At 45.7% G+C, this 26,040-nt stretch overlaps 1 protein-coding gene across 1 annotated transcript in view; it reads left to right on the forward strand.

Moving 5' to 3' along the window:
- The window catches only part of brinp1 (bone morphogenetic protein/retinoic acid inducible neural-specific 1), a 91,983-nt gene that overhangs the window by 46,288 nt on the left and 19,655 nt on the right, over positions 1 to 26,040 (forward strand). The window contains exons 3-5 of the mRNA XM_076043708.1: positions 583 to 773; positions 5,534 to 5,703; positions 18,799 to 18,904. Of these exons, the coding sequence (XP_075899823.1) occupies positions 583 to 773; positions 5,534 to 5,703; positions 18,799 to 18,904 (467 nt within the window). The remainder of the gene's footprint in view (positions 1 to 582; positions 774 to 5,533; positions 5,704 to 18,798; positions 18,905 to 26,040) is intronic.

Genomic DNA, 26,040 nt, shown 5'->3' on the forward strand with positions numbered 1-26,040 from the left:
GAATCCCAAGATGAGACGAGATAATGGAGGTTTTTATCATCACTTCTCATTTTCTTTTTTCCCGTTGCCGAGGAGTCCGGCTGCCAGAGCCGCTCCAGTTGTGTGAAGGTTTTTTTTTTTGGAAGTGGGCCAGTAGACGGACTGGAGCTGGAGGAGCCTGGGGTTTAATTCCCAGAGGCGGCGGCGGTGCGGGGTCAAGTGTTTTCCTGCTCCGACTGCAGTCGAGCGTCTGGTGACATTCGAGAGGATCTGTCGAGCGCTCTCAGTCTGTTTGCAAAAGTCACCGCCGAATATTTGGCTCACTTCAGCGTCTCAGCGAACAAAATCGCCGCCCACGACACATTTTGATTCTCACACCTGACACCTGGTGGGGGAGGAGGGGAAAGGCTGCAGGGAAGTGTGACTGATTCCATGTGTGCAGCTGCAGAAGATGTTTTGCTTTTTGTGTCCTGAGTTGAACCCAGCATTATTTACCATGTGGTGTGTGTGTGTGTGTGTGTGTGTGTGTGTGTGTGTGTGTGTGTGTGTGTGTGTGTGTGTGTGTGTGTGTGTGTGTGTGTGTGTGTGTGTGTGCGATCACAGGGAATTTGCACGTTGGAAGGTGAGGAACACGGCCATCGAGAGGAGGGACCTGATCCGGAACCCGGTGCCGCTCATGCCCGAGTTCCAGCGCAGCGTGCGGCTGCTGGGCCGCAGACCCACCACTCAGCAGTTCATCGAGACCATCATCAAGAAATATGGGACCCACCTCCTCATCTCGGCCACGCTGGGAGGTGAGACCAGCTGCTCTCGGTCGATTCTGCAAAAAAAGCGTTGACGGCGAGAAGTCCGCCGACGACGCAGCGTATCGTTCCAACGCTGTTAAGCATCCAAAAAAAATAAAAACAGCCGCAGCTGCGAGAACAGAACCCAACTGCCGAGGGCTCGCGAGTGAGAAGTTTCGTTTTTCCACGTGGGAGTCTGCATGTTAATGGAGGGGAGAGTTCACTTTGTGGAGCGAAGTTGGTGGAAATTTCTGATGTGACATTGAAACTCTTAACGGTCGAAAACAGATAAGTTTAAATGCCGCATAATGTTTTATTGTTTGTGTGGCACATTATAATCAATAAGTTACGAAGCTTTTGAAACGTCTGAGCGCTCAGAGTCACAAATCGGTGTTGACACACAAGATTTCAGCCTCAAAAGAAAAAAAAAAAAAAAAAAAAGTGTATTAATCACCCCGGCAACCGAACTGGAAAGGCAGGAAGACAGTGATGTCTCTGGTAGTTTCACCATCTATAATCATCAGATGGACCAAACTGCCATAAGTACACGTTTCACAGGTGAGCAGCAGCGGGGGTGTGATTATCACGTCCCCGCCTACTTTCCAAGCCTTGACCCGTTGCTGTCAGTTAACCAGGCGCTAAGCTAACATGCTAGGTGGAACGTTTCCGAAAAATCCCATGGGTTATAATCATCTATCCAAAAATAGTAATGACATGAATAATTGTAGAATCGTAACATTCATGTATCCACCTGGTAAAAAGGCAGCAGAAAGTCTTTGCATTGGATTCTCGACCCTTTGACTCTTGCCAAAGCCGTGCGTTGTTAGCCTCCGTTTACAGCCAGCAGTAGCATCTTCTTTCTGCTCCTCCTAACTAGTTTTTCAAAGCAGCTTTATTACTGTCACTTCTCGCTCCGGTACCTCCCGCCTCTGTAGCTGTAAAGAAAGCTGATTGGTTGAGCTGTCTGAGTGATGGATGACTGAGACTTGCGTGCTACAATATGAGCGACTCAGATTCTGCCGCTGGCTGACAGAAGCACAAAAGTAAATGAAGGAGGAAGAAGAAGATGTAAAAAAAAAAAGAGAGAAAAAAGAAGAGCTACTTGCATTGATTGGAGCCCATGAAAGCGGTTTTATTCCGCAAAATATTATTTTAAGCTGCCTGGTTTTAATAACCTTACATTTCGTTTTGGCAACCCCAATTTTTAATAAATGTACATTTAAAAGCCTCATCAATTTCCCATTTCCAAAAGCTCAACAGCGGAAGGAGAAATAAATACTTTTAATGGATGATATCACTATGTTGAATGCGCCTCCCAAAAAAAAAAAAAAAAAAAAATGAAAGCGAAGCAAAGCAGTCGGGCCCATCCAAGTCTAATAATAAATGGCTTCTCCTTCCAATCTCTTATCTTATCTCCATCTCAGAGGGACGCATGCGGGCTGCTAACTGTGATTACTTTGCCAATTGCATTTCAAAGATATAATTAGTAAGATAATCCGCTCCCCCTTTCTCCAAAACCCCCCGTGTTATATAATTGTGTGCATGAAACGTTGCCAAGTTGTGCAAAAAAAAAAAAAAGAAAATAAAAGGAGAAAAAAAGGCCGTAATCTCACACTTGGAAGGGTTTTCAGTTGGATTCTCGGCACTTCCGTGATACTGCTGAGACTCACATGAATCCTTTCACTGCGCTAATCTGGAGGGAATCTGGAAGGTGGTGACGTGGGACCTCATTCCAAGAGGAGGAAAATGTCGATTGATGCTGACGTGCGGGAAATTGTAAGTTATCCGTGTGAGGTGTCCACGCACGTTCGCCACCCACTTTGTGCACTAGCTAGTAACAGGAAATGAGCCGACGCCCGACAAAATTCCCAGAGTGCTGTTCCCGGCGAATTTTCGAATTGCAACTAATCTTCCTGCTCAGACGTGCTTCAAGTGACTTTATCTCGATATACAATTATTTTTCCCCTTGTGAAACGACCACTCGCACCCACGTGAGCCCAGCAGGCTGCGGTGAAACGTACCGCTAGCGTAACCCTTAGCGTTACCTTAGCCACCCTCCAAATCCAACCCTGAACCTGGCAGAAGGGCGCAAAGCCTCTGCGCGATAAACTGCACGTTCCAAGCGCCTCTCCGCTGTAAAAACACATAAGCCCCGCGTGAGCTGATGGGCTCTGGCAGTTTGCCGGCGAGGTGCCCCTTCGAAGAGGCGGGCAGCGCCGGCGCAGAGGTGGTGCACGCCAAATGAGTTTTTCGAGGCCGGTGAGATAATCATTTTTTTTTTTTTTTTTGCCTGACCAGCAGCAATAACTCCAGAAATAAAAGTAGAAAAATCCTCCTTTATGCCCCACTAGGCTGCAATAGAGATTAAAAAAAGAGAGGGGGGGGGGGGGGGGGTGTGTGGAGGGCTGCTTAATGCCGGGGCCATTATTCTTGTGCAGTAAAGCCAAGTCAAGTGTGTGTAAGTAACTTTGCTCGGAGAGCCCGAAGGGGAAAAAGTGTCTCCGAACGCGGATGCGCCCCCCTCCCCTCCCCCCCCTCTCCCCCTGACCCCCCCTCCCTCGGCGCCGCTGCTCTCCAGCCAACCAGGCGTGAGGCATCAGGCCTGAACTCCCGACCACCACAAGTCAAGTGACCAACTCCTCAACATCCGCCAGGAGCCAAATAATCATTCACATCGCTGCGGACCTGAGTGCGAGCACGTGTGCACGCACGTGTGTGTGTGTGTGTGTGTGTGTGGCACTCCAGCCGGCTTCTCCACGCCGCGGAGGGCTTCCAGAGAGCCGAGCAGAGCCGAGGCGCGACGGAGCCGAAGGAGTCGAGTGTTGTGCGCTTCTCCCGTGCACAGGGGTGCAGAGGGGGCGCTGTGGAGAGGAAGGAGTAGAATCGAGCAGCCCCGAGCCCGACCGCGCTGTGCCAACATGCAAACATATGACATGGAAACGAGGGAGAGATTGTCAAAGACTCTGCAAATGTTTGTTCCTCGTTACTCTGGTGAACGCTGCCGGTCCTCTTTTCTCCCCTTCTTGTCACGCAAAGGCGACGAGCGTTCAGAATGTTGGGCTCAGATGCATGCTCTTTATCGTGATCTCTCTCCTCTATATTCAACCCTCTGTTTACAGCCTCCTGCAAAAAAACAACAACAACAACAACAACAACTCTGAATTTTATCTTCCTGCTCCTGATGCTTTGTTTGACCTTTGTTTGAGCCGATTAAAAGCAAAGCGGTCCAGGGGGCGGAGCTAACACCTGGCTGGGAGGTGTAGATCCAAGCCTGTGAGAGGTATCAGCACCCTTTATGACATCACAGATTTGTTTTCTAAAACTTTTGTCACATATGACAAACCTGATCATTAATCCAAAGTTTACTCCACTCAGTTTCCTCCTTTTATATTTGCGGTTGTTATTATTGTTTGGGGCCGATGACATCCGGTAAGATTGTTGTTTGTTGTTTTCCCGTCAGAGTTTAAAGCCAAGCTTTGTCTTGTTTTTTAATCTCCCACCGGCTCTCATGTGTGTGCTATTTGATCGTCACATTAAATTAGTGACTCTAAATTAGAAAATGTGCCTTCATCAGTTATTTAATTGGACAATTAAAAGAAAGATAAACAAAAAAAGAGGAAACTCGAAGGCGATAGATAATTTTGTTTTCCAAACAGGATGTTAAAGGTCCTGCAAATCCAAACTCTTTGTTTGTCTATGAGTAACACACAACCGCAGCTGTGCAGAGTGAAGCAGCAGCAGCAGCAGCAGCAGCATCGGAGGGTCTTACACTAAATTCCTCCTCCTGATACTTTTGGCAGCGACAAAACATTCACTATAAGTTATCTGTATTTCCCAACTGTTGCTTCCTTCAATTCCTCAAATTGTTTACAGTCTTCAGTGTCCATCCTTTCTCCACCAAAAAAAAAAAAAAAATGGATTTGTACTCGGCGGGATTAAATTCCTGCGGATGTATTGAGTTGGTATAGCCGGGGCCTCTCTGTGGGAATAACGCCGTCCCAAAAGGCGGCAGATCCTGGGGACGTTTCTGGGGAGCGAGCCAGACGAGGATGAGGCAGAGAAGAGAGAGAGAGAGGGAGAGAGGGAGAGAGAGAGAGAGAGAGAGAGTTCCTGGAGAAAGGAAAGAGAGGTGTACTGAGCTAAAACGGTCTCTCTATTCACACCCAGAACTTCATTCTTCCATAGAGAGATCTGCTGATACCTGAATACATCCTGAATACACCCTGGACTGTGGACCTCTTCTTCTCTGTGCTATTATTTGCGTTCCTTTTAGCAAGTTTTGCTGTTGGAACTCTTGGCTAAGTTTCCATTAAAGCCTTTCGAAGCGCATTTTGAAGAATTGTAATGAAAACAGCAAAATTGAAAGAAAAACAAACAACAATAAAAAAATGAAAGTGTTTGCACTTTATCTTCAGTTTTTTTTTTTTTTTTTTGTCATTTTGAAAACAGAGCAGATGCTCATAATAAACTCTGATGGATTCCAGATGACCTACTGGAATTATTCCTCAAACAAACTATCTATTATGATTTTTCTTTCAACATTTTTAATGCACTGTTCATATTGCACGATGTGAATGGCCTTCCACAGCATAAGTTGCAGTTCAATTCCGTTTTTTGTCCATAGCTGACGGGAATTAAATTGCGATTGTATGAGTCATACATAAACACACACACACACACACACACACACACACACACACACACACACTCAACTTCTGCAGAGGACTCTGACTCCTTCACCGCTTCAACGTTTCTGCGCTGCTTTTCAGGAGAGGAGGCGCTGACCATGTACCTGGCCAAGAACAAGCTGGACAGGAAGCTGGCCAACGCCACGCAGAATGTGGAGGCCCTGCATCAGCTGGCCTCGTCCTACTTCATCGACCGTGACGGCACCATGAGGAAGCTGCACGAGATCCAAATCTCCACCAACGCCATCAAGGTGGGTGCGCCCGTCACCGACTGGGCTCCTGTCGTTAATTGGCCTTCGTGTGGGGAAAATGGACCAAATCAGAAATAAATCAACTTGAAAAACCTTTTTCCTAAGTATAGGCACAGAAAATAACACCTTTGTGCTGCGTTTTAGTGTTCTGCAACAATTTTACATCACACAAGATGAATTTTGACAAACTGCACTGAACATACATTCTTCATACCTTTACCAAAGGACCCATATATATACATTTTTTAACAATGTTCATCTCTTCACACCATTAAAACAGAAGAAAACAGTACATTTAGACCTCTGTTTACAACCTCCTACAAAAAACACTAGATTCTAGATTTAGGTTAAGCTATTGGATCTTTGACATGTTAGGCCTGGAGACCAAGTGGTCTCAGTGGGCAGAGCCAACACCAGGACGTGGGTTTTTGCCTTGAGCGTGCGGGAGGTCACAGGGGCCCTTTGTGACATCACAGAAGGCTGGTGACACAGATGATTGGTAATGAAGCAGCAAACATTGTGGGAAATAATGTCAACAGATACAATTTATTTTAAATCAAAGACAGCGACTTTGTCTTATGAGGCGAATTCAGTGGAAAACAGGCAGAATCGCAAGTCTGCCCATGACTCTGACTTCCAGCAGCCGGGCTGACATCATCCACCGTCTGCTGTGACTTTACTCATATGTGCATAGTTTGCAAGGTAACACGAGGGGTCACAGCCGGGGGAATAAAACACAAAAATGAAAACAAAAAAAACACAGTTGAAGGGGACCTGAGAGCGCGGCGCGGCTCCCAGGATGTTTGGCTTTATGAAACGTCAACATGATTAACACGTCGGAGCCGCAGTATTAGGACTCACCGCCGTCTATTTGTCTTCCGCCGCCGCGCCGGAGGAGTGCGTTAACCCGGAGCACCTGCGTATTATTTCCAGGCTGCAGAAATACATTATTGCACTACGAGGTGTGTTTGTTTATAATGACCCCCGACAACAGACATAAATAAATTCTGTCCCCCCCCGCCCCCCACCTTTGCTCGGCTGCAGCAGGTAGGGAGAAACAAAAAAAACACTCCAAGGCTCTTTGTCCAAATGTCTAAGAATTTTTCATTGGCCACGTCGCTCCGTTCCTTGTGTTCGCGACGGAGACAGAGTGCGTCGGACTCCCAAGGGTGAATATGACTTTTCCCTGAACTACTGGGGGAAAAAAAAAAAAAAGTTTATTTTTCTCTGGAGGCTAATGGGGCGTATCCTGACCGCCGACGAGCGGATGAAGGGGCAAAAAAAACAACAACAACAACAACAAAAAACAACAAATCCAAATCAGAGCACACATCATCAAAGCTACAAAACAAACAGCATTTATCAGCTGCAGCGCGCCTGCCATTAATAATGCACAATCAGCATCTGGCCGCGGCCAAAACGACCAGACGAACGGCGGCGCAGCGGCTTGATTATCGGCCCGACTGCTGTTTCGCCTCCTCGTCAGCCGCTGACCCGAAGGCACGTCCGACATCGGCGCGGCGCCGATCCATCGCGGCTCATTTAAATCCATTCCTGCCCGATTTACTTCGCCGGAGCGCGGCGGGAACGTTAGTTTTCTCGCCGCCTTCCTTCCATCTCCCCTCTGCGGTAATTGCAGCCCTGGGGTGTAGAACCCGCCCTTGATTTATTATTTACACTTTTTTTTTTGGTTTGTTTTTTTTGCACGCAGCTAATGATGACAAAGCAAAGTGCAGCAACTTAAATGTTCTTTTTTTTAAAAAAAAATAATAACCCATATATTAAAAATTGTCTTGACCAGTGTTTCCTAACAGTAAGTAATCTTCCTCCCTGAAATGTCCATGAGCCCGCATCATTTTTAGCAGCAAGCTAAAATTAGCGTTTTCTGCAAGCCGGGCTGTAAACGGGGCTACATGCTGTTTTCTGTGTGTTTGGGATAATCTACCGTGCAAGGGCTGCCCCACTAAATGCCAGACTTAAAACAATGATCTGAAATTTGTGCCACGTTTTGGGACCTTGAAGTATTTCAGTGAGTCTTGGCAAATGTCTCACTGTATCTAATGTTACACAGCTGGGACTGTTTTCGTTAATAATCTGTTTAGAACAATTACTTTTTTTCTCCTTTTTTTAAAAAAAAAAAGAATTTTTTTTTTCCTTCCCCACTCGCCTCAGCCAATGTGCTCAGATTGCTTTGACGTTGCAGTGCTGCACTTTTTCACACCCTCTGAAAGATGCAACGCTTCCTTTTTTGGGAGGGAAAAGAAAACATCTTGAAAGCTCTGATGCACCTGCATCTACCTTCCGTACAACTGCACCAGTTCCCCCTCCCCTCCTGCGTCTTCGTTCAAGTAGTGCCTCTCCAGCTTTTTGTGTGTGTGTGTGTGTGTGTGTGTGTGTGTGTGTGTGTGTGTGTGTGTGTGTGTTTGTTTGCTGCGAGTGACAAATGGATTAAGGCGCTCTGGCAGATGAGACTCCAGGTAGCGGCAAGTCGAGCGCGACGGAATTAAGCGGACCTGACAGTGGCTGCTGAGTCAGTTACTCGGGATGGAGGGTTGGGTGGAGGGGGGGCAGAGCGGCAAACGGGTATATCCGGGCGGCGCAAGCGAGCGCCGCGCACGTACAAAAAGTTTCTGCTGATGGCGACGGATGGAGACGTAACATATGTCACGAGGGTCTGAGCGCGGAGGACATTCGGTTTCAGGGGTGCGGGCGCGATGGAGAGGACGGAGGAGTTCGGAGTCCTCTGAGCACGGCTGAAAATTAGACAAAACCAGGGTGCATTGTGGGAGGAGACGCACGCCCACTCAGTGCTATCAGGCTTTCTTTGCCGAGCAAAGTTGTGGTCGCAGCCATTTGGAGATGAATTCATGAATGATCAATTGATGTATTGCGATGTAAGAAAGCAGCAGAACATATGTGATCTTGTTTTGCCTGTTGCCGGGCAGAACACGTCAAGTCTGTTTGCTCCAGTTGCTGAGTTGCTTCTCTTTTCACTGCGAGCAGAGATGTTGCCATTGAACTGACACTGTTGTCCAAAAGTGCAACATTGTAACAAATGACTCCCAGGAATTTTTGGGGACAAAAACCAGTCGAGCCATGCGCGAGTTCTTCCTCACAGGTAAAAATGTTAAAAAAAGAAAAAAAAAAAAGAAAAGAAAAGAAAAGAAAAGAAAAGAAAATCCTCAACAGGTACTTGGGTGTCGCGGGGTGGCAGGTTAAATGTGAAAGGAAAATATTATGAGACAGTGAAGCTGGCGCTGTCTCCAGGAAGCGAAAATCACATCTGACAGTTTTCTAACAAGGTTGGATTCGAGTCGCGGACACCTGTCCTCTCACGCTCTCATTTACATTGCATAAATTTCAGAGCCTCGCAACCCTCGCTGTAATTTTCGATCTGGAGGCAGACGACTGTAGACGACCGACGATGATGTGCTCGGCACTTTATCGGATGTGACACCAAGTGAAGGTTGGGGCAAAAAAATGGGTGTGAGAGCCAATCAGCCGGAATTTTCTTTGAAGAGGTGACAAGTTGCCCTTTTCTCTTTACCGAGTAACTCGCTAAAACGACTGGCGCTTTTCAGTAATTTGAGTCATTGAGCCAAGCGTGCACAAGCTCCGCCCGCTGCCAGTTCCCGCTGATTTGACACAGGCAAAAAAAAATTAGTGTGGAATGAGAAAGAGAGGGAACGATCGACCGTTCTCAAGCAGGAAACGTTTATCTTTCTGTCTCGCTCTCGGGTGAGTGATTTGTTTATTTTGTGAGTGAGGGGGCGGGGCTTCTGAGCGATGACTTCTGGCTCCGCCTTACAGTGGAGGAGGGGAAGGGCGGAGCCGAGCTTGAACTATAAGTCAGTTTCCCCCATAGGGCTGACAACAGGCTAGTATAACAATATATTGATGCAAATGCTCCAAAGTGCACTAAAAGTTATACTTAGCCGGCTGGCGCTAGCTAGCTGAACATCATCTCAAAGGGGCAGGTCTGACAGGGTCTGCGATCCTGCCCCCGGAGGAGGGACAGCGATCAGGAAGTGCAGAGTTCTGCAGAAGGCCTCGATCTATAAGCGGTGAGAACAGGCTTATTGATCCGGCGAGCCTGCGAGAGCAGCTTTGCAGTGCAAACTCACAATCAGGGTGACCAACACACGTCGATACGGCAGAAATGCTTCGGATAGTCTCGTAAATAGGCTCCGCTGACGTGCCGGGATCCATCATTTTGATCCATTTTAATGTCTCCGCTTTACTGGTTGAATTCTGAAAGCAGAAAACCTGCTTTATGAGATCCGCAAATTCCATGGAACGGACTGGGATCTTTTAGAGGGAACACTGTGTCACATTTATGGCACTGTGCTGATGCTCTTTACTCTTTTACTCGATTCCCTCGGGGGGGAAGACCAGGGCCTCCCTCTTTATTGCTAAATTCAGAGAGAATTAATAAGTAAATGCATGCAAATGAAATATTAACAGACTACTGATTCAACGATTAAAACTGCTGATCATTAGATACTTTTCCTTGAACCTAAATACACTGAAATATGAATGTTACATTCCCGCGGTTATCACCCTGAGGAAAAGAAGTCACAGTCTTATGTTCTTTTTTATGTCTTTGGAACACCAAACACATAAAAAAAACAAAAAAACAGAGTTGTTTATTTGAACATAAGGAACAACCTGGTGTTGGGTAAATGTGTGAGTGCCCGTCCGTAAAATCCCTTCGAGATGTCAGAATCTAAAGGAGTTTGCTGCTAAATTTACTTTCAGTCTTGGGAAAAATGAAGGATTTAACCCAACTTGGTAAAAAAAAAAAAAAATGGGTGGGTGGGAATTGGGGGGGGGGGGGGGCGTGTCTCTCTCTGATTGACGGCTAATGTGCCCGAGGCTCTCCAAAGAAAACAGAGATCCCAAAGGTTTTTTAGATTAAACTCCATAAAACTGCCCTCCACTGTGGCAGCGTGCAGGATAATTTGCCACCGGCTGCATGATGAATTACTGAGTGCCGGCCTTGTTTTTTTATTCATTAATATATTTAATTATGCAGATGTCCGCCCGGGCTTCTTGGATCTCCGCTGCTATTGAAAATGAGAAACTAAAAAGAAAAGACTTGAACTGCCATTGGATGCACCTAAGCGGCTAATTAGCGGTGCATAAACCAACGTTAGCATAGCATTTTTTGTTTTGTTTCTCTTCCGCTGGTGAGTGTTCTAATGGCATTTGTTTAAGCAGCATTCTGCGCGTTTATGATCCGTTCAGTTAAAATGTAGGAGGGTTAACTCGCAGAGCGTTCGATCATCTGTGAGTTCTTTACCTTGACGGTTGAGCAGAAACACACAGGAAGCTGCTTTCCCCTGTTTAATATACATGATTCAATTTCAGTCTGGCTGAGTGGATATCAAAACAAAAAATATGCAGGCTGTGCTGCTATTTTTTCCTTCTCCTTCTTCTTCTTCTCCTTCTTCTTCTTCTTCTTCTTCGCCTTCTTCTTCGCCTTCTTCTTCTTCTTCTCCTCCTCCATCCCTCCCAGCGAAAATTTGATTAACTGTGTCATTATCAGACTACTAATGAGGCGTCGGAGCCGCGCGCGAACATCAGGGCAGCCAGCAGGAAATATGGCAATCAGTCTTTGATGACATCAGACATCTGTGCAGACTGATGCAAAGCTCCCTCATTATTAAAAAAAAAAAAACCCAGCCGCGGTTTCATCAGCGAGAAATGCAAACAATTGTTTGATTGTTATTGGAGTCCTACAGGTGCCGCATGCTGTGCGGGATGCAAGCGATGGAGACTGACAACATATTAAAGGGAGGTTTTATACGTGGCAAATAAACTCATCGCAGTCCTTAAACTGGACAACACTGCTGCTGTTCTCTTGTGGTGGGCGGCGCGGCAGTGCTAGCGACTGCAAAGCAAGGGAGGAGAAAATACTCCCGAATCAAAAGCTGATTGTTTTTATACCAGAGAAATAGTCACGACGACGTGACACAAATATGACTTTAAATTTGCCTATCATTATTATTATTATTATTATTATTATTATTATTATTATTATTATTATTGTTATTATTATTAAAAATGTTCATTGTATATATTTATCTGTATATTTTGTTTCACCAGTTTTATTTGCATTTACTTGCATAAAGCTAACACCACCAAGCTAACAACTGGGGGGGGGGCCCTCAACATGTGACACATTGGACCAGTTTTTGCGCCTCAACTTAATGCCACGTCGACGCCATCCCTGTGTCCTCTGTGCAGAATCTGCTCGCCACTAATAGACGACTGCGTGCCCCATCGCCGGCTGGATTTATCAAACCTTTCGTCCCTGAAACCCCGTCTTTCTGTCTCCCTGAGCCTTTTCCCTTGCACCGCTTAAGAGCCTCGTGCTGGCGTTAATCAAAGCCCAGACGCTGTCCCCACTGCGCTGCGGCGCCGTCGGCATGACCTCACACTTGTTATTTACCTGAAATCTTTTGGGCTAAAACACAAGTGCTTCTTCTTCTTCTTCTTCTTCTTCTTCTTGAGCCGTAAGAGAAAGATAGTTGATGGGGCAGAGGTCGACCCCTCTGTCATGTGTAAAAAACTCATCCAGTCCAGGCTGCGCATTGATTTGATGTTTTACAGGAGGGCAGGGGACTTGGAGCTTTTCTGTGACATGTGGACTTTTAACAGTGCATTGTGTTCAGTGACAGAGGGGGAACTATTTTTTAGCGACGTGCTTGTGTAAAAAACAACAAGAAAATTATTTATTTATTTATTTATTTATTTAGTTTAATTGATTGAATGGAAATGAGAGCGGCAAATAAATGTTATTTTTCAAAAATCAAAAAAAATCTTGCTGGGAAAGCAAACAAACAGCCGCGTGCGTGTCGAAGCAGGCAGGCAGCAGTGAAAAGCGCCAGGCCTCGGGGTTATGATGTAATGAGATTCCGCAGTATGGGTTCCGGCCTCTTTACATCATTCATCCCGGTGTAATGCATTACAGGGGGCCGTTCAGCTCGGAGGTGTAATTCACGTTTGCGGAATCGTTCATCATATTTTTCTGCATCCAAATAGGTATTGATCATCATTTCCACATTTTTCGGCCACCGGCATAAGAAAAAAAAAAAATAAATCTCACGAAACGTGACCGTATTTCCTTGCTGGCGTGTCAGCAGGTCTCTGGTTTATACTTTGAAAACAGGTGAAGCCGTCTCCTCGGAGTACAGCAGCACCGCCGGCTTGGTTTTCCTCCCTGTTTCCAGGACCTGGAAAACGCTGGCCGGCCGGCCGTGTAAACCTGGAAACCTTGACGACCCTCTTCCTGCAAAAGTGCATTTTTTTGTTTTGTTTTGTTTATTTATTTGTTTTTGCAAGAAGAACGCGAGCTTCGCCACCAGCACCGTAGCCGCGCTGCATGCACGCATAGATACGTGCACGCCACACGTGCATACGTTTATCCATGCATGACCCGTGTGTGCACGCTCGACCGCCTCGTCGCGTGCGTGCAAGTCTGCTGGCGCATCTCTTTCCACAAGGTCACCTCATACACACACACACACACACACACACACCTGCCTGCCGCTGAGCAATTGACGCTGCTTGTCTCCTGCTGCTGCTGCTGCTGCTGCTGCTGCTGCTGCTGCTGCTGCTGCTGCTGCTGCAGTAGGAGACACGGGGGTTTGTGCAGCTGCCACAGCAGTCCACTTTCTCCGAGTTCAGTCAGCGGATAGTTTGGTCTTTCGGGGGAAGTAGGAAATCTAATTTCCTCACAATATGACCCAGATTTGTTTGGGTTATTTTCTTTTTTTTCATTTCTTTTTTTTTTTCTCTTGCAGCTGAAGCTTCAGTTTGCAAGAGTTTTTACATCTCATTTGCATCTTGACACAAACAAACCCGGCAGCAGAGTCGAGGCCTGGCCCGGCCCGGCCCGGACACCCGGGGGTGGGTGACGCGGCTATAAATAGAGAGTTGACTCGATACATTCTCTCCCTCACGACACAGTGTCTGTGACTGGAAACGTCAGACCGGCAAAGTCTCCGCAGTCACCGAAGGAACGCAGTAAAGACGATGTTGTGAAGATGAAGGTGGATGACGTCACCTCAAATACACAACCACAGACCCACAAAGATTTTATTCCCCGCGACCAGAGGAGGAGCCCCTCCTCTGTCAATATTCAGGAGATTTCTGTTCTTCTACCACAGTGGAATTTTAGCGTTTCTGATTGAATATTTGAATGACGATTCATTGAACATGTTTTCTGCAGCTCGTTATCGCCTTTTCAAAGGCTTGCGCGCGCAGCTGTGGTGTGTGGACGTGCACGTTGATTAGAAGAGGGAAAGTGTCGGGTCCGCTGCCACCGTGATGCACCACAGGTCTGCCTCATAAACCAGTTCCAAACATTTGTGTTCCGAGCGATCACACGAACAGGAAGTGACTTCTAATTGCTGCTGCAGCCGCGTCTAATGTGGTCCTGAGTCCTCGGAGATCTCCTTTCGCCGGGCGGAGGAGAATTAGCGAGGAGCGACTCTCTCTTCACTTCTATTTATCCAGAAATAGCAAGTCATTAGGAGAGTGGCAGGTGATGGGCATATTAGGCAGGCTCAGCAGAGGCGATACGTAATGAAGACGGTTGAACCTGCCTGATCTTCCCCCATCCTCCCACACTCACGCATCTTATTTCTTTCGGCCCCTGTTTTTCCCCTTATCTCCCAGCGCCGCTTCAAAAAAAACAAAAAACAAAAAAAAACGCCTTTTAATTCCTCTCCCGCTCTTTTAAGTTGAAAACGCGGGAGAGGAACAAAGTATACGAGGGGTAGGTTTCGCTTTCTGAGAAATACTCTCCCCCTCCTCTGTATGGTTGGAAAAACATGGCGCTCCCTTTATGAAGTTCCCGGAATTGGAGGAATAATGAGCGCTGCGTACGCTGTGATAAGTTTAATGAACTTGGTTGAAAGCGGTTTTACGGCTCAACTGACACGGTTGATACACCCAGAGGTGATATGAGGCGGGAATAACTTCTCAGCTCCTTGCATGCGCTAATATCGGGCTAACGTTAGCGCCTCCCGAGGTCACTTTGACTTAAAAATCTGCAGTGCAGTCTGGAGATAAAAGTGGGTGTGTCTGTGCTTTTGCAGATGGATCAAAAACAAAGCAAAACGGAAAAACCAAACGGCACTACGTCCACTCTGTTAGCTTGCTAGCCGGACCTTTGAGCTCACGTTGACTTGTAAACGATGCTGTTAAAGATAAAAGTAGACACACGGAGGGTACATGGAATGTAAAGATGTGTGAGTCACACGGTTAACAAGGTTGTCGCACATTACTGATGGAACATTCGCACATTGCGACTCCAAAAGCTGCAAAGTAACAACATCCCTCCCGCTGATTGCACATGACCTACTTCTCAATCACGCTAATTAGGCGCGAGGAACTCCTGTGACATTTATTGTATAACCGATGCGAGCCCTAGAATTATCTGCTGTAATTCACAGCGTGCCATGAAATGAGCCTATTTAGCAATTAGTCTCTGCAGGAATATTTGCATTGCTTAATGCAAAAATAGCACGCTTTCCCCGCCCTCGGTCGTCAACCGACCTTCACCTCACTGCGCTAACTGGCAACGGCGGAAACTTTTTGAATAGCGATGATGGTGTTTTTTTTTTTTTACATTTTTTAAAATTTTTTCTTTATGTCGGTGCTTCGCAGAACGGTCACCAGAACTAGTGAATATGCATGTGTGCTGAGACAAGCACACGTCGGTGTCACGGCGAGCTAAATACAGTGAGTGACTAATGATGTTTCGCTACAGGTGCCCAATTAGAACCGCTTAACTGGGCCAATTAAAACTTTCAACTCATTTCTCCTGTAATTTAAAGGACCCACATTATGCTGAATTCACTTAATGTTTTCCAACTAAAACATGCGTCTCCAGCCTCAGAATTAGAATATCTATTTATACCCTCCAGTAAAAGTCTTGTCTTAAAGTAGTCGAGAGGAAAGCAGAAGCATAAATACACATATATATGTGTGTGTGTGTGTGTGTACACATATAAATGTGTACATAGATACAGATGTGTTATTTTTCCAATTATAAGCTACACGCTACACAGTAACACCAAATAACATCATTTTCTTATTCTCTTCTTAATTCTCAGTGGCAACAAACACTATTTCGCCTAACAACCAAAAGACAGCCCAGTCCATCTGGTATTGACTTGCAGCTAAGTCTTATTTTTTCTGGACTTTCCAACCAGGATTAACTCACAACTCATTTGGGTGCAAACTCAAAAAAAAATAAAGAAGCGAACAAACAAAAAAACACCCCAATGACCTCCTGTGCGCCACTTCCTATCCACTTGCTCAGATGCGGCGCTTGATGACAGATGACAATTGGAGGGGATGTTGCTGAGCTGCGGTTCCAGGCGACTGGCTGTGATGCAGTCGGGTTCCGCTGGGATTCCAGTGTTGTGTTCCGCTTAATAATCCAAATCCTCTAAGTCCCCCCTCGGCCCACTTCACCACTTTGATTGCTCCTTGTATTTTTATTGCGTTATGCTGCCATTTAATAATCTGCTGCACGCCGCCCCTTATGGCGGGTGTGTGTGTCTGCATGTTTTGTGTGTGCTTGGGGGGTGGAGTTGAGAAAAAAAAGCCTAACGAGGGTCGCAAACTGCTCTCCCGACGTCGCCCAGATCACAGGGGTCACTCTCTAATCCACACGGCTGGCTACGCTACAGTTTGGAATAACAATAATTCTCGATGGTACAGCAGGAGACGGGCTGCGCTCATGTTTATGCACATAGGTTACGCTCCCTGATTTGTGGGCATCTAATGTAAATGCGCTAACGCCAGGCCACCTGGGAGCACGTCCGGCGGCGACGGCGGGGAGAAGGACGGAATATTTATTTGTTACCCGTCACCGTGGATCATGCGGCGCCGCCTCACGGTGCAAATTATTCATTTGGTGATAAGCACGACGATGGCAACCGGCGAAAAAAAAAGAAAAACAGAAGGATTGGAGGGGGCGGGGCAGGTGGTGAAAGAGCAGCGTCAGCAGCCATTAAGATGCCACGGCGTGATGGGCGAGGGGCCGCCCCCGCCCCACCCCCGCCGTCATCAATCCGCGCACGAGGCTGCAAAGTCTCGCAATTCATTGGCTCGGCGGAAATTAAGAACAGAAATAGGTGGGGGCTGTAAATTGAGGAGCGTTTAGGCGGGAGAAGATAGGAGGCGCTCATTAATGTCACATAAACTCCCCACTCCCCACTAAGATCAAATAAAGGGTTTTACCATCCTGCTGGAGAAAAGGAGAAAAGATCTGCTCTTTGGTTTCACAGCAGCACCGGGATCAGTTTCCTCCCAGAGAGGAGCGTCACGCTGCATCAGAGGCAGATCTTATTTTGTCTCATTGTGTGACAGAGCTCGAGTCATTGTAGGTCAGTTTTGTTAAAGCTCCGCTTCTTCCAGGATCCGCATGTGCATCATCCTTTTTTTTTTTTCTTCAAAAGTTCAAAACTGCATAAGATTTGCTCAATGTTTTATGCGTCATCCTATTGCAGACAGTCTGACAGGCTATTTTCCTCTTCTTGGGTTCTGAGAATTTACTCTATGGCTGTAATTTCATAAGTCCTGTCTGCCGATTCGATTCCGGTGGGGAGATATACACATGATTTGTGGCTCGCCGGCCCAACATCTGCTGCCGCGTCAACACTAAAGGCAGGAGAAAAAAAAAAACCCATTGCAATGCCACCAATCACGCAAACAAACAGACAAACAAACGTCCACTGAGGTCATGCGCAACGGACGTTCTATGCATGAAATTGGACATTTTTTGCTGTTTTTTTTGCCCATTTACAGAAGTTTTTCATTCGTAACTTCTCGTGCCCCACGTGCAAAATATCAACAACACCTCCTATTCTTTTCAAATCTTCCTGCAAAAGGTTTGAACTTCACTTTTAGCTTGGCAGTGTTTTCATTTTTAGCTGCCGAGAGCATCGGCTGCTCTGCGTTACAAAGCTTTAATAACAAAAGCGAAACAATGCCTGTTACCCGAAAGCGTTTAACGACACAGCAGCAGCAGCAGCAGACAATGTAAGTAAATAGGGGACGCAGTAAAGTCATTAGCAACTAAAGAGTCGTATGTTTCCCCAGGGAGTCGGAGAGGCCTGAAACAGCTGACATGGGACTTACCTCTGCCAGGTGGCGGAAAAGAAGAAAAGAAAGAGAAAAAAAAAAAGAGCCAGCAACACGCCACTAAATGAATGCTAATGCGGCTCGGCGAGCAGATAAGCAACAGCTTGATAACAAGTTCAACGTATCAGCTGGAAAGTCGATGGGACGGCACACGGGCTTTGTTTATTCCCAAAGAAAACAGATGTCTGATCACATGGATACTATTAATCTCTCAACTGTCTGCTGTGTAGTGGTAGTTAGCGGTGTGCTAGAAAAATACAGTATGTTTTATATGTTACTTTTCTCTCGTTCTTTTATACATTTTGATTTAGATTTTTTTTTAGAAAGTTTGCAAAGAAAATTAGTTTTTCTGTTTGACCCTGATGGCATTTTGTTCCTTCAAAACTTGTGCGATATTAGATTTTGCTACGTCCATCCTGTTTTTTTTTCCCTTCTCCTCAGGAGCAACCTCCTCAAGGTCTGAACGGTGGCAAACACAGCTTATTTTTCTCCTTTTTTGGGCGGAAACTGTCCTGGTCTTTGCAAACAGGGACAGTTAGAATTCATATTTAGGCTTCAATAGATTTTTTGTGAGATGGGAAAGGAAGGAAAAAAGTAAATCACATCGTCTGCATACAATACAAGGGTAAAAATGGGCCTTTTTGAGCACTGAGACAAAGAGCTTTTTCATCCACACTGCAACACGAGTTGCTGTGTGACAACTTGTCTTGAACCGCACACTATCCTGCCTTTTGTATTTGTGCTCAGAAAAGAAGAATGGGACGCGGGCACCCTGGCGCGATTGTGAAAGCGCGCACGCAAGCATAAAAAAAACAGGAGGGACGAGCGGATGTTTGCGTCGCTGAGCCCCAAAGTGCCTCGGCCATCACCTCCACTTGTGTTTTTCCTTCTTTTTCCGCCGGTTTCACTCTTGCTGTGATTCTCCCGCAGGTGACAGAGACACGGACGGGGCCGCTGGGATGCAGCAGCTACGACAATCTGGACTCGGTCAGCTCCATCCTGCTGCAGAGCCCCGAGAGCAAGCTGCACCTGCAAGGTAAACACCGCAAAGAAACGCCCTTTCAGAGTGTCAGGGTAGAAGCAAGCTGCTGCGGGAAACTGACAAGAAAAACATTTGTGTGTGTGTGTGTGTGTGTGTGTGTGTGTGTGTGTGTGTGTGTGTGTGTGTTCACGGAAATTGAAATGATCGCAGTTCAGTGGTGTCACCCCGAGACTGGAGGGAGGTCATGGCCTCGTTCCCCCACTGGGTCGTACCAAACACTGCACATCCACAAAAAATAAACAACAACATATTTTCTTTTTTATTTTGTTTGTTTGATCGTTGTTTTTTGAAAATGCAAAGGAACAAACAGCTGAGCATATCCATCCTTAATCAGACAAATGAGATCACAAATCTGAATCAAACTGACTTATTTTGCATGCTGTAGAAAAGTTGGGAACGCTTTCTGTGGAAAAGGCGTACAGCACAGAGCGGCAACTTTATTCATCGGCGGCTTCGTTTTCGGTGAAAGCGGGATCCATCTTAAACACTGACACCACTATTAATCTGCCCAAAGAAAAAAAAGAGAACGGTGAAGTGAGTGAAGCGGCGGCTCAAACTGTGGGGAAAGTGATAAAACACCGGCAAACTCTGGGCTACGTGTTGGAACGGAGCCATCTGCGCGTTCCATTCACTGGTCGCAGGTTATTATCAAAAACCTCCGAGAGAGTCTCTGACGTTTTTGTATTTCAATTTCCAAATCCGTCCAATTTTGAACCCCTCAGGGCAGGATCGTCTCTTTTGTCAAAGAAAATGTAAGAATGTTTTGTCAGAGAGCCAGTTTCAAGCCCCTCCCACTCCACCACTGCCACTCACTCAAATCACCCCCACCCCACCACCCCCTCCATCCCCATCCCCTTGGCAGGAAGTAAAGCTTTATTGTCATGTGTCAGCCTTACCATTGTGCTTTGAAGACTGTCTTTAGCCAGCTGACAGGCAAGACACACAATCTCTTTTTGGATTGGATTAAATCACCCAACCCCGCCCTCCAGGAGGGGAGGGAGGAGGGCGGGGGCGGGGGGGTTTCAGCGTTTCTTTGTGTGCCGTGTGTGTGACAAAGGTGTGTAGCGGTGTCTCGAGTGTTTTTCTCCATGACCAAAAAGAAAATCAAGGAGTCCCTTTGAAGAGCCATTAGCGTCATTTCCCTTTAATTGGGGAGAAACGCTGCGGCTGCGTCTGCGATTTCCTTAACGCTCTTCAAAGTGAGGGGGCCAACACAGCCGAGCTGCCACTAGGGGGCTTTTAAAGTTTCATGCCGCTCAGATACATTTACAGTGAGCCACACATCCAGTCTGTTAATAACAGAGGTAGTTTCCATAATGTGTGCATTTTAAAGAATGTCACGAGAGAAAATTGATGGAAAAAAAACAAATTCACAAAAAATGAAAAATGTACGCTGGCTTTAGGTGTTTTCTTCTTCTTTTTTCTATGTAGAAACAGAGCTAATTTGCAAAAGACTCAAATGAAACATGTTTTGCTGACGTGCAACAACAACTCACACCTGCAACAACCGACAGGTCGTTTCTGCCCTTTACATTTTTCACGGCTGTTTCCATAACGAGGGAGGAAAACAAGATGGCGACAAGAAGAAATAATACAACTTTTGCCTCAGGTTATTTCCTCATCTATGGCCCTGAATCACTGCATACAAATTCACTTTTTTTAAAATTCTTTTTTTGCAGAACTTTCAAAAGTTTGCTTTAAAAAATTGGCTTGACACTTTAAAGGGAAACCAACTGCAGAAAACCGCAGTGTGAAAGCGGTTATTGTTTTTGTCGGATACAAATGTGTTCTGAAAACACTCTGGCTTTCCTTCCTCTCTCTCTCTCTCTCTCTCTCTCTCTCTCTCTCACCCTATATATAACATATATAGAATAAATAATACAATTCACCAGGCTTCATAATAATACACATTTCCTTTCTGACTCTCCTCGAAAAATAAATGCAAAACAAACCAATTAAATCACAAAAGCATAAAAACAGTCTTTTTTGCGCCCCCCCCCCCGACCTCGATCCCTCCCTCCCTCCCTCCCTCTTTGAAGGACATGCACTCTTGATACACCAGTCGATGTCCAACGGCGGCTTTTTCTCTTCGTCGACAAACACAAGCAGATGACAGAAACGCACAGTGAGAGGCTCAGCACTTTGATATGTGTATCTGTGCTCCCGGCGTCTAATAATAATTGAAATTCGCCGAGGTTGAAAGATCTCTGTCATGAAACGCTGCTGGTGAATGTTTGCAGTCGCTAGGAGGAGGGGAGAAAAACAATAAAACAAAAAAGTGTGTGCGCTATAATCAAACGATGTTCACGCCGATGCCGGCGTCTGTTAGGCGCACACGGCGCTGATAAGGCTAATCTCTGCATTTTCCTTTAAAATAAACAAAGAAATGTGAAATAAAAACGGGCAAACTTTAGCAAAGCCTCGACTTTTGGCAAAAAGACAGTCTCAGCAAGTCTGAAATGGAGAACAGGTCCTCAGTATGAATCAGCTGCACTTCACCAGTCAGTGTGGGCGGGAAGGGACAGAAAGGAAAAAAAAAAAAAAAATCCATATCATTGTTCCGATCTTTGAAAACCCACCATGAAACGGACTTCACACGCCGTCCCCGGAGGGGGGAGGAGCACGTTGGCAGAGGGAGCCGCTGATGCTCCGCCGGCGGCTCTGATGAACACGCACTGCATGTCATGATATCAAGCACCAGTTGACCTTTTAGCCGGCAATTAACTCAAGAAAAAAAAGATATACAAAGGGGGACCCAAGTAGGGGCGGAGTTACATAACATCAGCTGATAGGACGTGTCACACATGCCATCTTGTGACACTTCTGAGGAAGGCGGAAGCCCTGCCGAAACACTTCAAGAGGGTAAGACCAACGGAAAACCCCTTGTCTTGACAAAAGAAACAACAGAACTATGGAGTCACAGCCCGGTCCAGTGTGAAGAGGACGGACGCTGCATTGAGTGGGTGTTAAAGACCGACTGTGATCACTCAGTCATGCCTGGAAGTCCAAACACAGGCAGAAAAAAATGTAATCGTTTCCGTTCAGGAACTTTGCGTCATCCAGAGATACGCTTCTTCCGCTGCAGACACGCTGGCGGCTGACTGTTGAAAGCGCCTCTGGCCGCCATTGATGACGCCCGCCACGACCGCTCCATCTCTCCTTTTAAAAAAAGAAAGAAAAAGAATTAACTCATTTTGAACCCAGCCACTTTTTAATTGTGTGGGAATTAAACAAGGCCTGGATCATATTAGTATGCAGCAGCGTGCCCATTATACGACAAGGATGCAGTAATAGAAAACCCACTCCATTTCATTCTTCTAATTAAACTTTTAATCATGTTTTTTTCCTCCTCCACTCCTCCACCAGCCATCACCTTTTTTTTTTTTGTTGCCTTGGGTTTTATTTTTGTGCTCTGAACCTCAGCACTTTACATCCTCCCCCAGGCATTTAGAACTCTGTCTGACAATATGAAGTAGAAGAAGAAGAACAGAGAGAGAGAGAGAAAGAGAAAAAAAATAATAAAACTATTCCGGAAACCTGAATGAGTGAGCGGAGAAATGTTATGTTTCACCTCAGCTGACGAGGTTCTCAGGTTCAAGAACGATGACGTCAATTCAATTAAGACGAGGAAGGAGAAAAATAGTTTGTCCTGGAGCCGCTTTGAACAGTTTTATTTGTTCCTTTTATCAATGGGAATGACTTCCCTCTGCGTTCACTTCAATTTAGATTTAAACCACCTGTCAAAGCCTTAACTCAAAAGTCCCCACTCTTCGTTTCCCACAGAATTTCTTTTGAATTTGCCCATTTATTTATTATTATTTCTTTTCTCGCTCTCTTTCAAATGAATCACCATTCCTCCACTCATTCATCCCCCTGACAGTTGCCGGGATGAGAGGCGGCACCGGAACCGTTTTTCTTCACATCAGATTTCATGCATGACTTGGCAACTCTTTGATCTGCTCTGCACAAAACTTTAACTAAATGGAATTGTTGGCGGGAGGTCCGATCTTTGGTACGTTTGACGCCTCAGCACTGAATTTTCAGCTCTGGCAGCTACGTGTTGTCTGAGCAGGACAATCAGGGCAATTTGACGTGTCCCAAATTGCAAAGGTCTGAAATAAACTGTTGATATTTTCAGCGCAGAGGCGACGGGCGAGAGCAGAACTTCCACAGCGCTAGCGAAGAACGCTATCTGCTACCTTGCTAATGTAGAGCTGCATTTTTCAAGCATTGTGGTGCCATTCCATTTTATGTGGGATACACAGTCACCACTGTTGTATCCGATTGTGGACTGTCTGAAATCCACTTTTGCGAAGGCAGCAGGAGAAGAATAAATTGTGTCAAAAGTTGTTAAAAAAAAGTGCCAACAAACAAGCAGCGTAGCACGTGATTCGGGGCTTAGCTGTCTGTTGCTCTGCCTTTGTTTGGCTACAGAAAGTCTTTTACCAACTGCGACTGACTCTGCATTCAACCACCAAAGTGTCTCTGTTTTGACTTGGAACATTTAAAACAAATCCAGCTCACTTATACTCCTCAGTTGAAGGAACTAATGAAAGATCCACACTCTTTAGCTTTGCCGCATTTGGGAATTAAATTTGCGCCCTGTTTTTTTTTTCTCTCTCTCTTCTCCCACATTAATTTGCTCTCTGTTTGTTTGTCCTCTCTCCAGGCTAAAGCTTAGAAACCTGATAATATTGGTTTTGGCTGAATTGTTAATTTTCTGCCTACCGTTGGGAGACTCAGAAGTAAAATAAATACTTTTTTTTTTTCTATCTTCTTCTTACAGGGGTGAAAATGAAATGAATTTTGGAATTAGCATGCAGCATTTAATTGGTCTGGATTTTCAGTGCTTGCTTAAACTCTTACATTCCAGGTGGTAGAGAGAAAGTCGTCACTTTTTATTTTTTATTTTTTACTACCCTCTAATATCCTAATCTACCGCCATCTGTCGGCATTTATCATTGATTACCTTCTTTAAAAGTGATGGTCTTTTGTGGATGGCGAGGCAGGAGGGACTCTCAGCCTTTGGCAAGAGTGGGTAAGCTTTTGTTTGCACAATGTGATATTCAGATCAAACGGACGGAGCCTCTGGAAGATTTTGCGGGTCAGGGCGCAGAGGGACATTGGTTACATGCATTAACAGAGTCTTTCATGTGACAAAATTCTCTGCGGTTCTGCTCAAAAACTGAGCTATTTGGCAGAATCCACGCAAATCTCTTTAGCGGCTGCTTCTTCGTCATTTCTAACTTAGAAGACACTGACACGGGTTTGGAATCTAAAAATGACTGAAAACCGCTTCTTCTTGGAGCTTGGCAGGGTGGATGGGTAACACTTCACAAATTAGATTGGTAGCCGTTCACTCTGCGCAGAATTAGCATCACAACCTCAAGAGGCTTTGATTGTTTACAGCCTTGTGGTATTTTCTTCCTCTGGGCAGCTCAACGCCTTTTATAATGAAGCCTTTTGGTGATGAAGTTGACTGAAAATTAAGACTAAGCGAGAAAACAGGAGTTACAGGAAGATTAAAATAAAATAAGGACCTGGGACCTCCTCCGAGAACCGATCAAAACGGCTCCATAAATTGGCACCACAACAAAACAAAGGAAAAGCACACGCTTCTTTTCTGTCTCCCAACCCCGACTGCGTGTTTCCTCTCCTCTCCAATTTCCACAGCAGCCCGTCTTGGACGAGGCGCGAGCCCATCTTGGAAGATTTATGAATACGTTAGAATAGCCTGAGCCAACAGTTTTCCGAGTGGTGGAGTGAAAATAAATTAAATCGGCCCCGTAGGCGCGTCGCGCCCAGAGTGATGAATTAGATGCTCATTGCTCCGCCGGCCGACGCGTCCGTCCCCTTCCTGTGACTGCAAACACCGGCGAGATGACAAACAAACACGCAAATCAATTAAGTTGTCTTTGGTGACAGACTTGTTGGGAAATTGATTTGGACGCCGAAGTTGTGCACACAGTGTCTCCAGCCTATCGGCAAATTGTTTACTGTAGGGGAGAAAAGAGCGGATTTTTTTTTTTTGTCGTGTAAAATATGGAAGGCAAATGTTGGAGGAGTAAAAAGGATAAACACACTGAGGTTTCAACGTCGGGCTCCGTGAGTCGTCCTTCAACTCGGCTTCTGTCTGTTTGCACACCGACAAAACACTGCGGGGGGAATTAAAAACCCTCCAAAAAAACAATAGAAACGTGCAACCAGGAGTCTCCAGAGAGAAGAGGCAGACCTTGTATTTTTGCCGAAAGGCAGAAGACAAAACAGCTTGCATGGAACGAGATGTTTGACATTGAAACAAACTGTCAAAGTGCCTGCATTTATTGTCACATTAAAATTATACAAAACAAAACAAAACTTTGAATGTGAGTTTTATCGCTCTAGGGTCCAGGGTAAATATTAACTAATTCATTTATAAAGTTGAGATAAGTGGGATAATTACTCAACTTGGAATTTAGTGCCCTCAACTTAATTCTTAGTGAACTAACTGAAAAAAGTCGATCGATAAAGCAACCGATACCAATTAAATTTAGATGCACTTAACTGAAATTCTTTAATTGCTTGAGTTGCTATTTTCAGTTAAATTCAACAACATCTAACATTTCTTAGTTGGTTTCCATTCAGCTTGTCCATGTTCATGGATCAGCGATGCATGTAATTCCAGGGTTGGAATGCCTTGGAAAGGTGAGTGATTGGCCCGAAAGTTGGATCCCGTCAGAGGGCCGATAGGCTCATGCAGTTTTTTTTTTCTCCTCTTGGCCAGGAGAGGAGGATCACTGCCTCATGTCCATCAAACCGATTGACGCTGCGCATGAGTTTATAAATATATTTATTTATTTATTGCGCTGATGCCGAAACGTTGCGCCCACTTGATGAAATCTGTCCGCGTTGACCCGAAGGTCGGCTCTCAGCTGGAAGTGGTCAATCACCAGCGAGTCGCCATTCGGGTGCGGCAGGGCCATAAATTGCGGGGCCTCATTGTCTCTTTGCCCTTCCAGCCAGCGGCGGCCTGCTTCCCATCCTCGTCTGGGTTACATCTATTGATCATGGCTTTTTCTTTTTCTTTTTCTTTTCCATTTTGCTAACCATGCACAGCAGCTGGATGGCTGGGCTAATGGCAAATATGCGGT

The sequence above is a fragment of the Nelusetta ayraudi genome, unplaced genomic scaffold (assembly GCF_046127955.1).
Source record: "Nelusetta ayraudi isolate G7.1 ecotype Tasmania unplaced genomic scaffold, CSIRO-AGI_Nayr_v1 ptg000076l, whole genome shotgun sequence".
NCBI classification, from domain to species: domain Eukaryota; kingdom Metazoa; phylum Chordata; class Actinopteri; order Tetraodontiformes; family Monacanthidae; genus Nelusetta; species Nelusetta ayraudi.